We start from the raw sequence: 13906 nt of genomic DNA on the forward strand, positions 1-13906 counted from the left end.
CCCCCCCCCCCTCCCTCTACCCCTTCGTCGTTTCCCTCTATCTCCTCTTCCGATTTCACGAAGCACCTCGCGATCTTTCTCTCCTCGTACGTCGGCGTCGATTGCGGCGTGATGAGTGTAGCGTGTAATTGAGCAGCTCTAATTGCGTGTACTGTTACAAGAAGAGGATGACTCGATCTTGATGACGGCACGAGTATGAAGTTTATTTATAGCCGTACGGTCACAGGCGCTCCGATAGATATTTTCTAACGTAGATATCGTTCTCGAGAGCATTGCCTGAATTTTTAATTGATCATCAGTGTTCTTGTATTGTTTCAACTTACTCATCAATTTTTTTTTTTTTTTCCTTTTAAGACTTTCTGTATGTATTTTGTGTGGATCTAAGAACTTCACTCCTTCTCTCTGCATGTCAGGTTTAGAGTTTAGAGGATTTGCATAATCCATTTGACAGCGTCGTATATCGCGACGTGAGACTGAAACTGTAAGGTACTCGGAAAGTCTCAAGCTTCGCGTCAGAGATATTCTCACGTTCTCTTCCTTAGCACTGCTGATACCAGCGATGGTTCTTAACCCTTCAATGCCACATTATACCGTTTTGTCACGTGTGCAACACACTGTGTGTATAGTATATTCAACCTAACATTGATTGGTTCTAACTTTCATGAAAATAAATATATTATAATGAATTTTTTTAAATCGAAACATTAAAGAGAGTATACTTTAATGTATAGTGTATCAAACAAATATACATATATACTTTTATTAATAAAAAAGTTCGAACCACCAAAAATTGAAATATTGCAAAACAAGTATAGTATATTTATGTATCTGTAAGTATTTATGAGTAAATATAATATTTTTTATCCTTTATATATATTATACATAAATACTGTTTAAAATTTCATTTTCGTACATTTATTCAATTCGTCGTAAAAGGTTGTCAAAAATTTCAAGCAACCTGATCTTCCAATCGCCTTAATTTGTGAGACTCATCCGCAGATTTTACCTTCTCGCGCGAGACGGCGCACGGACGTCGCAGTGAGAGAACATCGTCATCGTCATGCCGGGAATAGAACCGGCCCCCTGGTCGATGCACCCCGGCAAGAAACGAGTCCTGTGCACCGCAATACCGATCGCCTCTTCTATGACGCTCGCATTGTGTTTCCAAGTCTTCCGTTGAGGCTTTGATCGACATAATCTTTCGATCCGATTAGACGGCTCCTCCTTTGTTCACTCGAACGAACTTCGTATGACCGTGCTGTGGTCTTTCTCGCGAGATTCCTGGATGTACAGTCCCGTGACAGCAAAGATCCTTTGTTCCGTCCATCTTCGCGTGAAAGCGGCACTCTTTGTTCTACCGATCCCTTACATGGCTTACGTTATCAATTCTTGATCTTTGCACATCCTTCTCTTCTCATTGATCTATCCTTTCGCAAATCTCTTATTACATAGATATAATATATTGATGCGTAATGTTGAACCATGGCGATTCTCCAGTATCTTCAAGCTTTCAGATATTTTGGCTTGATGTTTTGTAGACTTGCACTGTTAGATATCAAAAGAGTAACTCAATCTTTTAAAATAGTTAAGTAACATTTTGTTATTTTTTATTTTTCAATATGTATATTAAAATGTAAAATAATTTATTTCTTAGTTTCAAAGTAAATAACTTTCATATTAACGTATAATTAATAAACTTAACAAATTTAAGTTTATTAATATATACGTTAATATGAAATAATGTTTATTATTTCATATTTATTTTAATTATTAACATTTAATAATATTTTTTTTTTAGTTTAATTGAGTTAAATTAATAACTTCATTGTTTTAATTAAATTAATGATATATTGAGTAAGTGCACATGTAGAAATAATTAAAAATAATTAAAATAATTGGTGTAATTTGATGTTATTATTTACCAGTTTTAACACTTTAATTCTTTGAAATAGATGTAATTAAAAAAATAGTAAGATAAAAAAATTGTATGAGTATTAATTACCGTCCATTGTTTGGAAAACTCTTAATTATTGTGTTTTGTATACTTTTTTAGTTATACTTATATAATCGCTATAAATATTTTTTTAATATTATTAATTGTTAAAATATTTCCAATTTCGCGCAATATCTTCAATAGTTATCTATAACTGAAGCATATATACATATACAGGCTCTAGTAAAAAAAACCCTGGGACATTTTTCTTATTTTTAAATAGTGTAATAATTTGAAATAATTTTAGGTATTTCATAATCTTATTTTTTACACTTTGTTCTATTTACATAAATTAATTATTGCACTATATTTAATTATTTATGCTAAATCCAAATGTTACAATTTTTTGTGTAATTAAAAATTTAGAACTTTTTCTAAGACTAATTAAAAAAAAAAAATTAATAAGTTTCATTTGAAGATCCGTACATTACTTACCTAATCACAGAATATTTTTATCACGGCTTTATATTTACAAAAAAATTACGTATAATGAGCTGAAAAAACATTTATAATATTTATTCGAGATTTCCTTCTAAATTACATGATAAAATTTTCCCATAGCGGAAAAACTTGCTCGTTAACGGAACGTTACGACCAGAAAATTCTGCACTTTATTTTCTCAACATCTTAATTATGATGATTGCAATGGTCACTTTCTGTGAGACGCGAGAGTTTTGCACGAGAAGCTCTCCGTGGACACGCGCTTCTTACATTTGTCTTATTTTCGCAACAAAATTCAAAAGTCTTATATTTCAAAACTTGTAGGAAAGAGCTGTGTATTTTGAATAATTCAAACACTCGAGAAATATATACGCAGAATTGATGTTCTCTAAATTTCTTCGATATACATAGGTATATTATTTGCGGGCGAAGGCCGCGAAAGGTGTACACAGTGCTAATGAGCGGCGCGCTGAATCGAAGCAGAAGCTCGAGTTTGCTCAACAATTAGCTGCTCGAGGCGCGCCGAGTGGAATCTATGGGTGAACGCGGTACGTTTACATTTAGCATAACGTACATACTGATCCGTGTCTACATTCCGTGCCTTTTTTTCCATCAGAGAGAAAGGTCGAAGTTGCGGCCGCACACAACGAGTTTGTTGACTCCGAACTTTTTGCAGATCCGGTCGCTACATCATAACGATATAATCCTTGATTAAACTTCATTTTAACCCTCCAGAGTTGACGATCAATCTATTTACTCAATTATAAGTCTCTTTGTGAAAAATGTCAATTCAATTTTCTTATATTTTTAAATATTTGGATTATTAAAATATACAATTAGTATCCTTTCTTTTTTATACAAGTTATATCATTTTAGTTCCTTAAAATTTATTAGTACCTTTTAATTAACACAAATTTAATTTAATTAAATAAGAGAATATATTCGGTTAAAGCGAAACTTAGTGCTTACATATTTCTGTGTGGATTTATATATCTATTTAATTCTGCAAACTGTGCGTTGAAATCTTTTTTGGTCTCATAATGTATTATTATGAATAGAACTGAAGTAATAATATCACTTATTAAATTGATACACGATTTAATAAGTCTTGATGCTAATAAGCATTTTTAGAAGAGAATATTAATAATTAGATTTTAATGAAAACCTTAAATCTCCAAATAATTTTATTGCGAAAAATAGGCGTTCTCTTATTTAATTAATAGATATATTTAATTCGTATTGTACAAATTAAATTATCTCACAGAATTATGTTACACACAAATAGATAACTATAAATTATCTTACAGATCCAACGTCAGTAACTGTTACAGATTCGTCAGTTCTAGAAGATTAATAAAGAAAAATAAAACAAGAGAATATATATCTTAATGTTATCTTTCTTCTAAAGATCGGAAAAAAATATATCCCGTTTTTATTTCCGCTCGCACGTCACTCTTGTAATATACGAGTCCCTTTTAGTTGACAAGTGGCATATAAGTCTGCCTTATATGCATAAGCCTTATATCACTTGGCAACTAAGGGGCTCATATGTATTTCGAAGAACGGGCGTTGCGATTTTTGCGTGTAGAATATGCCGGACGTTGGCAGGAAGTGCAATTTTGCGGAATTAGTGAGACAGTTGCGCACCAGCACAAACGTTGTAATTCGGTCTGCATGATTGCTCTACAACGTCTTGAAGAACTCTTATCATAAGTTTGACAACATTTGGATAATTAAACATCTCCATATCAACGCATTGTCAACCGCGTAGACATTATTTTACTCTCACTTGCCCTTTAATATTTATTTTGTTTGTTTGTTTATCGAGAGTCCAATATATACTTTAATATTTTTTGACAACATTTATTTGTGTGTGTATTTGAGCAAGAAAAGATTTAAGTGATGCTTTGCTAATCTCAATGTTTCAAATACATCATATATTTCGAGAAGCTCTGTAGTTGATCCTCTGGAATTAACACCAAAATCTATAACAGTTTACTAGCATTGGGTTTATGCGAGATTCATTTGATATATACTGATCAAAAGATATTAATTAATTTCAAAGAAACAAATGATGTAATTCGTATAAAAAGAATGAATGATAAGTTTATTTTAATAAAAATCATTAAAATTTGCAGATGTCCCATAAAGATAATTGAAATGAATAAAAATGACATTAATAAAAACGATTATAATGTATTATAAGTAGTACTTCGCAGAAAAAACTAAATTATTTGTCAGAATTTTTCTTATCTAAACAATCACTGTATGGGGAGTCCAATAGACTACGTCAGCTCCAAAGGGATATAATTGAGTGAGTCCAATAAACCACGTCAGTTCCGGAGGGATAAATATGAAGAAAATTGGGATGTGTGTAACACGGTCAGCATAAATTTGCCATTCGTTATTCTCGCCATTGATGTGTCTCGCCGATTTGCTCTTTCGCTCTCAGCATCATCGATCGAACGTCGAGTGAACGATGGCGCCGATGAGGCGGACAGCTCGGCCGATCTATGCAGAAGAGGCGGCAGCGGCGGCGTTAAAAGCCATACTTTACTGTCTACGATCTCGTAACCGATCACATTCTCGTACCGTTATTCTCGGTCAAGGTTCTCGCGCCGAGATCGAATTGAAATATCCCGTTCGTCAAGTCTGCGTTGAGCGCGATCGAGATCTGAGACGCGCGTGGTCCAACGACCTGCGGCGAGCTTCTCTTCTCTTCTCTTTCGCTTGTAAACAACGACGTGATAACGTGGATATATTATATCAAAATTAATTAGCGATTAGTGTGCGCATATTTTGCTGAGGGAAGCGGATCCTATGGAAATTAATAAAATTTACACAGCAGGAGGTTCGAGCTGGACCTCATGGAATAATTCTCCTCGCGAAGGCTTATTAATTCTCGAAGATGTACATCGCGTAGAACGAGGGAAACCGTGTTTCTTCTAGCACCTTCTCAAGCAGAACAAAAAGTCATAATGACATCAAAGTGGCTTCAAAATGATTAGTCATTTTCTCATCACGTTTCATTTTGACGTGATCTATCTGTTCTGCTTGGATCGCTACTTCGGTTTCGATGTCCAAGTCGTTGGCTTCAGATTTCGGACGGTCACCTGCCTCGTGTAAGCGACGGAAATCTACCATATTAATACCGCTATTTTGTTAGGCGGCCGGCTGCTTTTTTACACTCGTCCCGCGAGGAGTTACGTAAAACCGAGATATACTGTAAACGGTACCTCCGAATACTGTAAATGCGCGTGTATGCACCGTTCGCGAAAGCCATTTCTCCGCGCCAACGCGAGCACGTGCGGTAATGCTTCGCCACCGCGTCGCGTAACAATCTCGGGCTGCAACAAAGGGAACGTCCGGTGGGTGTCCCGTTTTGCACGTTTGACACGCGCGAACTCCGCGCGAGTCTCAACGCGCGTGTTGCAAAGCTGCGCGAAGAAATCCACGCACTTTTTGCCGCGGAGACGGCACTCGCGGAGGCGGCAAGCAGCGGCAAGTGTGAGGTCGTGTGAGGTCGTACCACACGGTGGAGGGACATGAACGAGCGAATAGGTTGAGGGTCGTGAGTGGCCGTTGACCCTGCCTGTGTATGTACCTGTGTAGTATGCCGGAGCCAGTGAGAGCGTACGAGCGCGCCTGGACAGGCCGGAATCCGTACATTGGTAATAGCTTCTCTAGTTTACCGGCCTACCTCTCGTAAAAGAAGATATTTATGGCCCTCCAAGCCTCTGCGGCCGTGACGGAAAGGTTCTTCCGCAAACTCTGTGGTCTCGAGCGCGCAAGGTGCACGGCTGTTAATTAACGACTAGATTTTCTCTTCAGTTTGGACAGATTTTCAAGCGTCGAATCAATCTTTCGAATAATTTTTAGTAACTATACCGAGAGAAATGTTTTGGTATTTATAATCATTTATTTTGTTGATGTGACTAACAAAAACTTTCTTATTTTTTCATTTAAAAATTGTGCTGTCTCCTGATCAAAATTTGATTATTTTTGCAATTTTTTAAATGAAAAAGTAAGAAAGTTTTTGTTAGTCATATATCAACGTAATAAATGGTTATTATGTACAAACGTTTTTCTCAATGTATTGAATTGTTACCAATAATCGAATAAAGATTAAATGTTATTAATTAGTTTACTTTTAGCAATTAAACTGGTCTGCATAATATTATAAAATAATAATAGCTGAAATTTATGCATCTGCAACCGTGATGAAAAGATTTTTCCACAAACTTTGATCTCAGGCGTGAGTGCGCAATGTGCACAGCAGCTAATTAATGACTAAATTTTACCTCGAGTTAAGCAAAATTCCAACGCCGTGATATTAAGTCTTTTTTTGGACAAGTTAGTTACTGAATTAAAGGGCTTGTTGTAACAGTCAGCTAAATAGTTAATATTTTGTAAAAAAAAAATGGAGTAAAATAAATTCTATGAAGTTGAATCTGGGGAAAATTTTTGTCAGAATTATTATGTAGATTAGAATACCAAAAATATTGAGCAAATCTATATTTTTTCTTAGATTTCTTGTATAATTTTCACATATATATAAATCTTAATATCTAAAACTTATAATTCTATAATTTCCAAAAAAATGTTAAATTTTTTTTCAGATTTCATAAAATTTCATCAGAATAAGAAACCTTAGAATATATTTTAGAATTCACATATATAAAAAATTCTAGAAAATATGTAGACTCAAAATATTTTAAAAATTATTTAAAGATTTTAAGAAATTTTTTTATTATAAAGTTAATAATATAATCAATTTTTTTAGAATTAATAATTACTTATTAATATAATTTAATTGGTTTAATTCTTACACATAATTTTTTTTATATAGAAATGTGTTGCATTTGTTATGTAAATTTCGAGAATTTTTATTAAATAGTTTAAAATGTATAAGGTCATTTTGTACAAATTTTTAAAATAGCTGTAAAAATGTAAATTACATTAAACTGTAAACAACTCTGTGGAAAAATTTCAGAAGGGGAAGTGAAAGCTGACTGATATTGATATTTTCCCTATTATTTTAACTTTAGAGTTTATTTACTCCGTTTTGACAAAATGTGGATTAGTCCATTGTTGCAACAAGTTTAACTGAGCAATCGCGAACGGAGATTAAATATATCAATTAAATTATTTTGAATAATTAAAAGTCTACATAAAGTGCGCCTACATTAAAAGCTTATGCATACATAAAAGCTTTATATAAAATGATCATTGATAAAATCACAATCATAGAATTATTGTTCTGTAGACAGTCAAGATTGGAAGAACTGATTGCAGGTGCCACAATCTTGTTACAGTATCCATCTAGCTTATCGTCAGAGCTTCTACCATCTGATAGGATCGCCCGGGAGGAACTGGATTGCGCGAATGTACCAGGAATCTTACCTGCGAATGCGGATATTTCACCAGCGGCGAGAGATCTTCTAAAACGACTCTTACAGTCGGATCCTCGTTTAAGACTCCGAACTCTTCTCAGCCTTCAGAGGATCGCTTTTTATATGGGGTATGATATTCAAAGTTACATGCTGAAAAAGGTAATTATATAATACTATAGTTTTGTATTCGAGTATTCATTATTCAAACAAAAAAATTTATTTTGAATACTTCGAAAAAATTAGATCTATTTTTTTAATTACACAAAATTTCTATTTTTTAAAATGTAAAACATTGAAAATTTATTATAGTGTAGTATAATAAAAATATTTAAATTGCTCGGAAAAGACATCTTAGAAATTGACAAATTTGACAATACGCTAGGCTAAATTTTTGTTAATTAAATAATGAATTCTTGTTAAAGAGATAATAATGAATTTGTGTTACCATTTTTTGTTACGTATAGGAATCACCATTCCAGATTTTAGGAGTCAAAAATCGACAAGAAACGCACACACAACAACAAAAAATGGATTATTTTAATAAAACGTTTTTAAATTTTGAATCTTTTCCTGGTGATATTACCACGCAAACGAGTCATCAATGATCTCATATATATACTATAATATATATAATATGTATAATATAATATGTATAATATTATTGTATAATATTATTGTTTAATTATGCACACGCTTTAGGATGAAAAGTAAGCAGAATTATTTTTGATATTCATAAATCATTTCTTACACAAAATGTAACTGAATATTGAAAATATCACACTCAAATTTTATAATTCACTTAATTAATCTTATTATAGAACAGAATGTAAGATATGTTTTTTAGGCAGAATTAAATTAAATTTAATTTAATACATTTCTCACATGTGACTGAATTAAATAACACACAGAATAAATTATCTTATTTTTTTATTAAATTTTGACATTCTCTTTGAAACCTTAAGATTTTCAAGTCGACCTATTTCCCCGAACAATCCCTCATTATTAAATTAAATACTCGTCTAATTCAAACGAAATTATTGCTAAATTGAGCAACAAGGTAATTTTCTTTGATTTTTCCGTATATGCATGCTGTATATATGAAAATTTGATATAATTTATTTAGGAAGTCACTCAAGTATCTGGAAAAGGAACCGACAAATAAATAAAGTCTTCGGCAATCGTTTGGTCTCAGTTTACAAAAGTTTTAATTTTTTAAGAATAGTTAACAGTATTTTTGTTTGTTACAGTATCTCGTCGATAATACAATAAATTGCGATAATCGTAGTGCGTACAAACTAACAACGAAACAAAAATGGATCTGGAACAGAAACGCAACGTCTTTCGAAATGAATGTGAGAACAACGTGCTATCTTTCTCTTTTTTTTATACATATATATAAATATATACATTTATATAAATTTATATATATATATAAATTTGTGAATTTCATCTCTTTCGCCCTCGTAGGTTCTCAGTCCGTCTTGATTCTTTCATTGGATCAGGGGGGCAGCTTCTCTCTCGAGAGTGCAATTAATCCAAATTTACCGTGTATAATAATCAATATATATATATACACATCATTTATTCTTACATAGAGGATCTTTCGGTTTCGATATATAATACAATTTTTTTCCAAATTACGTTCCGTGCAACGCGTCAGCGGTCGATCACTGGCCGAATGTTCTGAACCGAGCTAATATCGGCAGACGAACTGAGCGGAAAGAAAAGCACACGCTTCGCTCGAGAACTGCGAGAACGCGTGCAGTGGATGTTTCTTAAAAACAATGCGAACATAAGTTAATTATGCGGCGGCGACGAATGCAGAGGCGCGAATAGTTACATCGCTAGTCGTCTCGCTAGCGCAATATAATTATTCAAGCGGCTCTGTGCGCATTGCTTTTAAAAAAGAAAATGTCTGTCCTAGACTAACGTCACGACCTTTATCTTATCAATAATTAATTTCTCGCATCCGGACGAAACGGTGTGGTAATAAAAAAGATGTAGGGAGATCATTTCATCCTCCACGGAGACAGAGTCACAACACCTTGCCCGTCGCACGTTTCGGAAAGTTGTTTACATCATGTACGCACGATCACGACAAAAATCTGCATTTAAAAAGTCTGATAATAGCTGTCATATTTTATATGTACATATTTTGTTTAGTATATATTGGTGCAATATTACCGAACATAATAGTAACCAAGTGTAATAATTAAAGTAAGATAATATTTAGAGAAGTAAGATTAGCACTCAGTTGATTTTATCAACATTTGATAAATTACTTCATTAAAGTTTAACACTGTTAAATTCATGATCAATTATATCCACGTTAATTTGTATTATTGTTATTTTTAATCAATAGGTCGCTATTCTTCAATATATCGTTAATTTAACTAAACAAAAAACAATGGAATTAAATAATTTAATTTAAGAAAATGTGTTAAATTTCAGATTGAAATTTAATTTATTATTTACTAAATGTATAGCTCTTTAAAACTCTAACCACAGAAATAGATTGATTTACATTTTGACACATATAGAAGTTAAAAATAACAAAATGTTATTTAACTCAAGGAATGGGTTACCATTGCTCCTTTGACATTTAACAATATAATAATTGTTATTTAGACTTAATTATTATTATTAGATTTTTTGTCAATATGCCGGAATCATACGACAAAATGTAAAATTGCGTTCCGAGTAATCGCGCCAGCGGAACTCCTCGAATGCTGCTCCTCGTCAAAAACCGCGGAGTCTTCATTCGCTGAGAAACGGAACGAAATATGAATTACATCTAACTATACCTGCCTTCACCTCGCGTGGCGTGGAGTCATTTTGGTAAAAATCTCTAGGCTAGTTCTTTCTACGCCGGATACTCGGTACTGCGATTGATTTGTTTCCTTCGGACATTCTGCACCCTCGACATCTATGCGTTTTTTCCTTTGGCAGATGCAAGTCCAAGCAGAGGATTCATGCGCGAATATCCCGCGTGAAAGTGCCCATGAGCTTATTTTCGCGGTCGCGAAACCAGAGGCTCCTCAGCGTCGCGGAAAGGGTTGAAAAACTGGAGAACCCCCGGTTTTTGCACCGCCTACACTCTCCCTCACGTGTTTCTCTCCTCTCGCGCTCGTTCTTAAGTTGCTATGAATTACTTCCTTATTATTGTTACTGTCGTTACAATGCTTCACTATCGTAAAATGCTATGATACAAGTAGACTCCGTCCGTCTGTTTTCACGGTTTAGTTATGATTATGACTTCTATCGTATTTCAGTTTTACAGTTTGACTCCACTATGGTTACCGCTGTGGACATCCGCTATTCTGCAAACGGTAAGATGATTTCTTACGAGAAACGTCGTGAGATTTAGATTTTCTTAGATAGAATATTTCATTCTTTTCTCGTTTAACCTGCCGGATCTGACGTGGATCCACTCAATTACATCCGTCCGGAGTTGACAGTAGGTTCATTGGCGGCCCCTATGAAGTGATTGTTTGTATAACAAGGAATCTGACGAGTAAAAAAATAAATCAGCTTTCTTTGCGAAACAATGTTTACGATAAAAGATACATTATTATATTTGAATTTACTATTACTTTTTTTAATTCTGGTATTACTATAGCAATTGCCATTTTACACAAAAATGTCAAACAATTTAATTTTCTTTACGTTTTAGCTGCAAATTAGAATTATTTTAATTAAAATAAACTTACTATCCATTCTTTTTTAACGAATTATGTCATTTCGACTCTTCGAAATTAGTGTCTTTTAATCAATATACATTAAATGGATTTCACAAGCTCTCATTGTCAGTAACTGTGTTATAGCGTGTTATTTGGCGTCAATTCTGAGCGGTTAAAGGAGAAATGTCAAAGGCCTATCAGGATTTTAAAGAATTGTTTGAAGGACGTGGTAAATTAATCTTAACGCGCTTTCGAATTCAGTTTTGCAGAATAAACGGTATGTCAGGGTGCACTCGTGCAAAATACGAGAGAGGAACGGTTTGGACGCGCGTCGTCGAGTGGGATGCGAACGCGTGAGAGAGAAAGAGAGAGAATGTGTTAAAACTTGGACGATAATATCATTACATTCAGATGAGATGACGATACATGATGAAGTAACTACGGGATCGACGCGCGTTCGTGCCGTTCCGCGCCGTTGATCGGCCGATCGTATCGTTGTTCAATCGTTCGGCAATGCGATTGCAACGGAGACTCACGTTAATTTTCATTCTCCGTCACGATGCGCGGCCCCGAACGCGTCCAGAGAATGTCCAACAATTGTTTTTCAGTTTTGTACACAAAATACCAACTATCTGTGCTGGAAAATGCACATACTGCTTGCACGCGTCATATCTATATATATATATACATACACATATCTATGTATATATATATATATATATATATTTATATGTATAATATTTATATATGTATATGGTGTATTGTTTTTGCATTTAGAGCGCGCCGTTATCTAAAAATTAGTATTTATAAGTATTCACCGTTTACACATTGCGTAATATCGTGTAGCGTGTAGCAGTGGACTCTCTCCTATCACGGTGTTTTACAATATGCGAATATATGTATATATTTATATATTAATATGTACATACATAAAACCATTCATTATTAGACATATGTTTCGCATTTCGTGCTTTTATACTTCTCTTGCCTTTGCTCCACGCTCAGAGAGTGGACGCTTCGAACAGATGGGATATGAAACTACGTTCGAGAACGTACGTCGTTCTACGGTCGATACAGCCCTTTTCTTTTCTCATTTGAAAATAGTTATTTATTTTTTACATAATATTTATACAAATGATTTAAAAGTGATCCGTCGACAATGACGTTGAATTTATTTTTACATTTTTATGTGAAAATTGCATCTCACATCTTTTTTTCTTCAAATTCGATATATTTGATGAAGAATTCACATGATACTTTAAACCTATCTTCTTCTAAAAATTTTATGAAAAGCCATCGCAATTATGCCTTTTTAATATTAAATTTTAATTTCGAGTAACATTCCTATTAAAATCTCAATGAGAAAGAAATTGACTGAAGAACATATTTCGTTATTTATTCAGATTTAATTTAACACGAGAGCTCAACTCTTCTCATTAGTAGTAACTTCAACGCTGAATATTCTAATATGAAAAAACGGTTGCAGTTTTCTAGATTTAACTTCTAGTGTGGACACGAGACTCTTTGTGGCGGTCTCTTATGAAAATGTATACAGGACAACGTAAAGATACATTTTCGAACGTAGCTCAGGGAAAAAGACTCGCAGAGACGCTCCATTTAAATATTTCGACCACTCTCTTCCTAAAATATTTATTCGTAATCGTAATCTATCTCTCACACACACACACACACACACACACACACACACACTTTTTTCTCACTCACTCCCACCTGTCTCTCCATGCATATTATTCACATGTTCTTGCGCGGGCATGCATTCATACCGACCCAGGCAATCCGGAAATGGATATATTTGTCGACTACATGGTAGCCACAGCGCTCGACCAATGGAACGAGAGAGACACTTTAATCTCCCTGCTTATTATTTTATGACGTTCCTTATGACGTGTTTCTTCGTGGTATTTCCCGAAGGTAGAGGCGTCTCATCCTTTATACCTTCGACGACCTCGAAGTTGACGAATTAATATCGAACAGCTGAGTTCACCGACGGGTTAAGAGAAAGATCGACACATTACACACCGATCCTCTCACCCCATTGGACGATCGTTAAAAACTAGGATTTCTAAACGAGGAGAGGAAAAGTAGACTGTCGACCGCGACTTCATTTTACTCACCGCTGCCATAGATTCACCTGTCGCGTAAGATCATAGCTCGCGATCTCTATCTTCTTTTTTCTTTTGGCTTCGCTCGCGGGTTCTCCAAAACAAGGAGATATGATGAACCTCCGTCGCGTCAACGCCGACGTGAGCAGGAGGGTCGGTCTCGCATAACTGGGGTAGGTAGGATAAAGCGGAGTGGGGATGCAAGAAGCTTCCAGGAATAAGCGTGCAAGACATCGCACATCGAGGCACGTGTCTTCTCGTCTTTTACCTTTTTTA

The 13906-nt window shown here is 34.5% G+C and overlaps 1 protein-coding gene across 2 annotated transcripts in view; it reads left to right on the forward strand.

Moving 5' to 3' along the window:
• S6KL (ribosomal protein S6 kinase like) overlaps positions 1-8432 on the forward strand; it is a 65512-nt gene extending 57080 nt beyond the window's left edge. For both annotated transcript variants that reach the window (XM_018546588.1, XM_018546587.1), the window contains 2 exons: positions 7750-7986; positions 8292-8432. In XM_018546588.1, coding sequence (XP_018402090.1) covers positions 7750-7986; positions 8292-8432 — 378 coding nt within the window. The remainder of the gene's footprint in view (positions 1-7749; positions 7987-8291) is intronic.
• The last annotated feature ends 5474 nt before the right edge of the window (positions 8433-13906 follow it).

The sequence above is a fragment of the Cyphomyrmex costatus genome, unplaced genomic scaffold (assembly GCF_001594065.2).
Source record: "Cyphomyrmex costatus isolate MS0001 unplaced genomic scaffold, Ccosl1.0 scaffold565, whole genome shotgun sequence".
Lineage (NCBI taxonomy): Eukaryota > Metazoa > Arthropoda > Insecta > Hymenoptera > Formicidae > Cyphomyrmex > Cyphomyrmex costatus.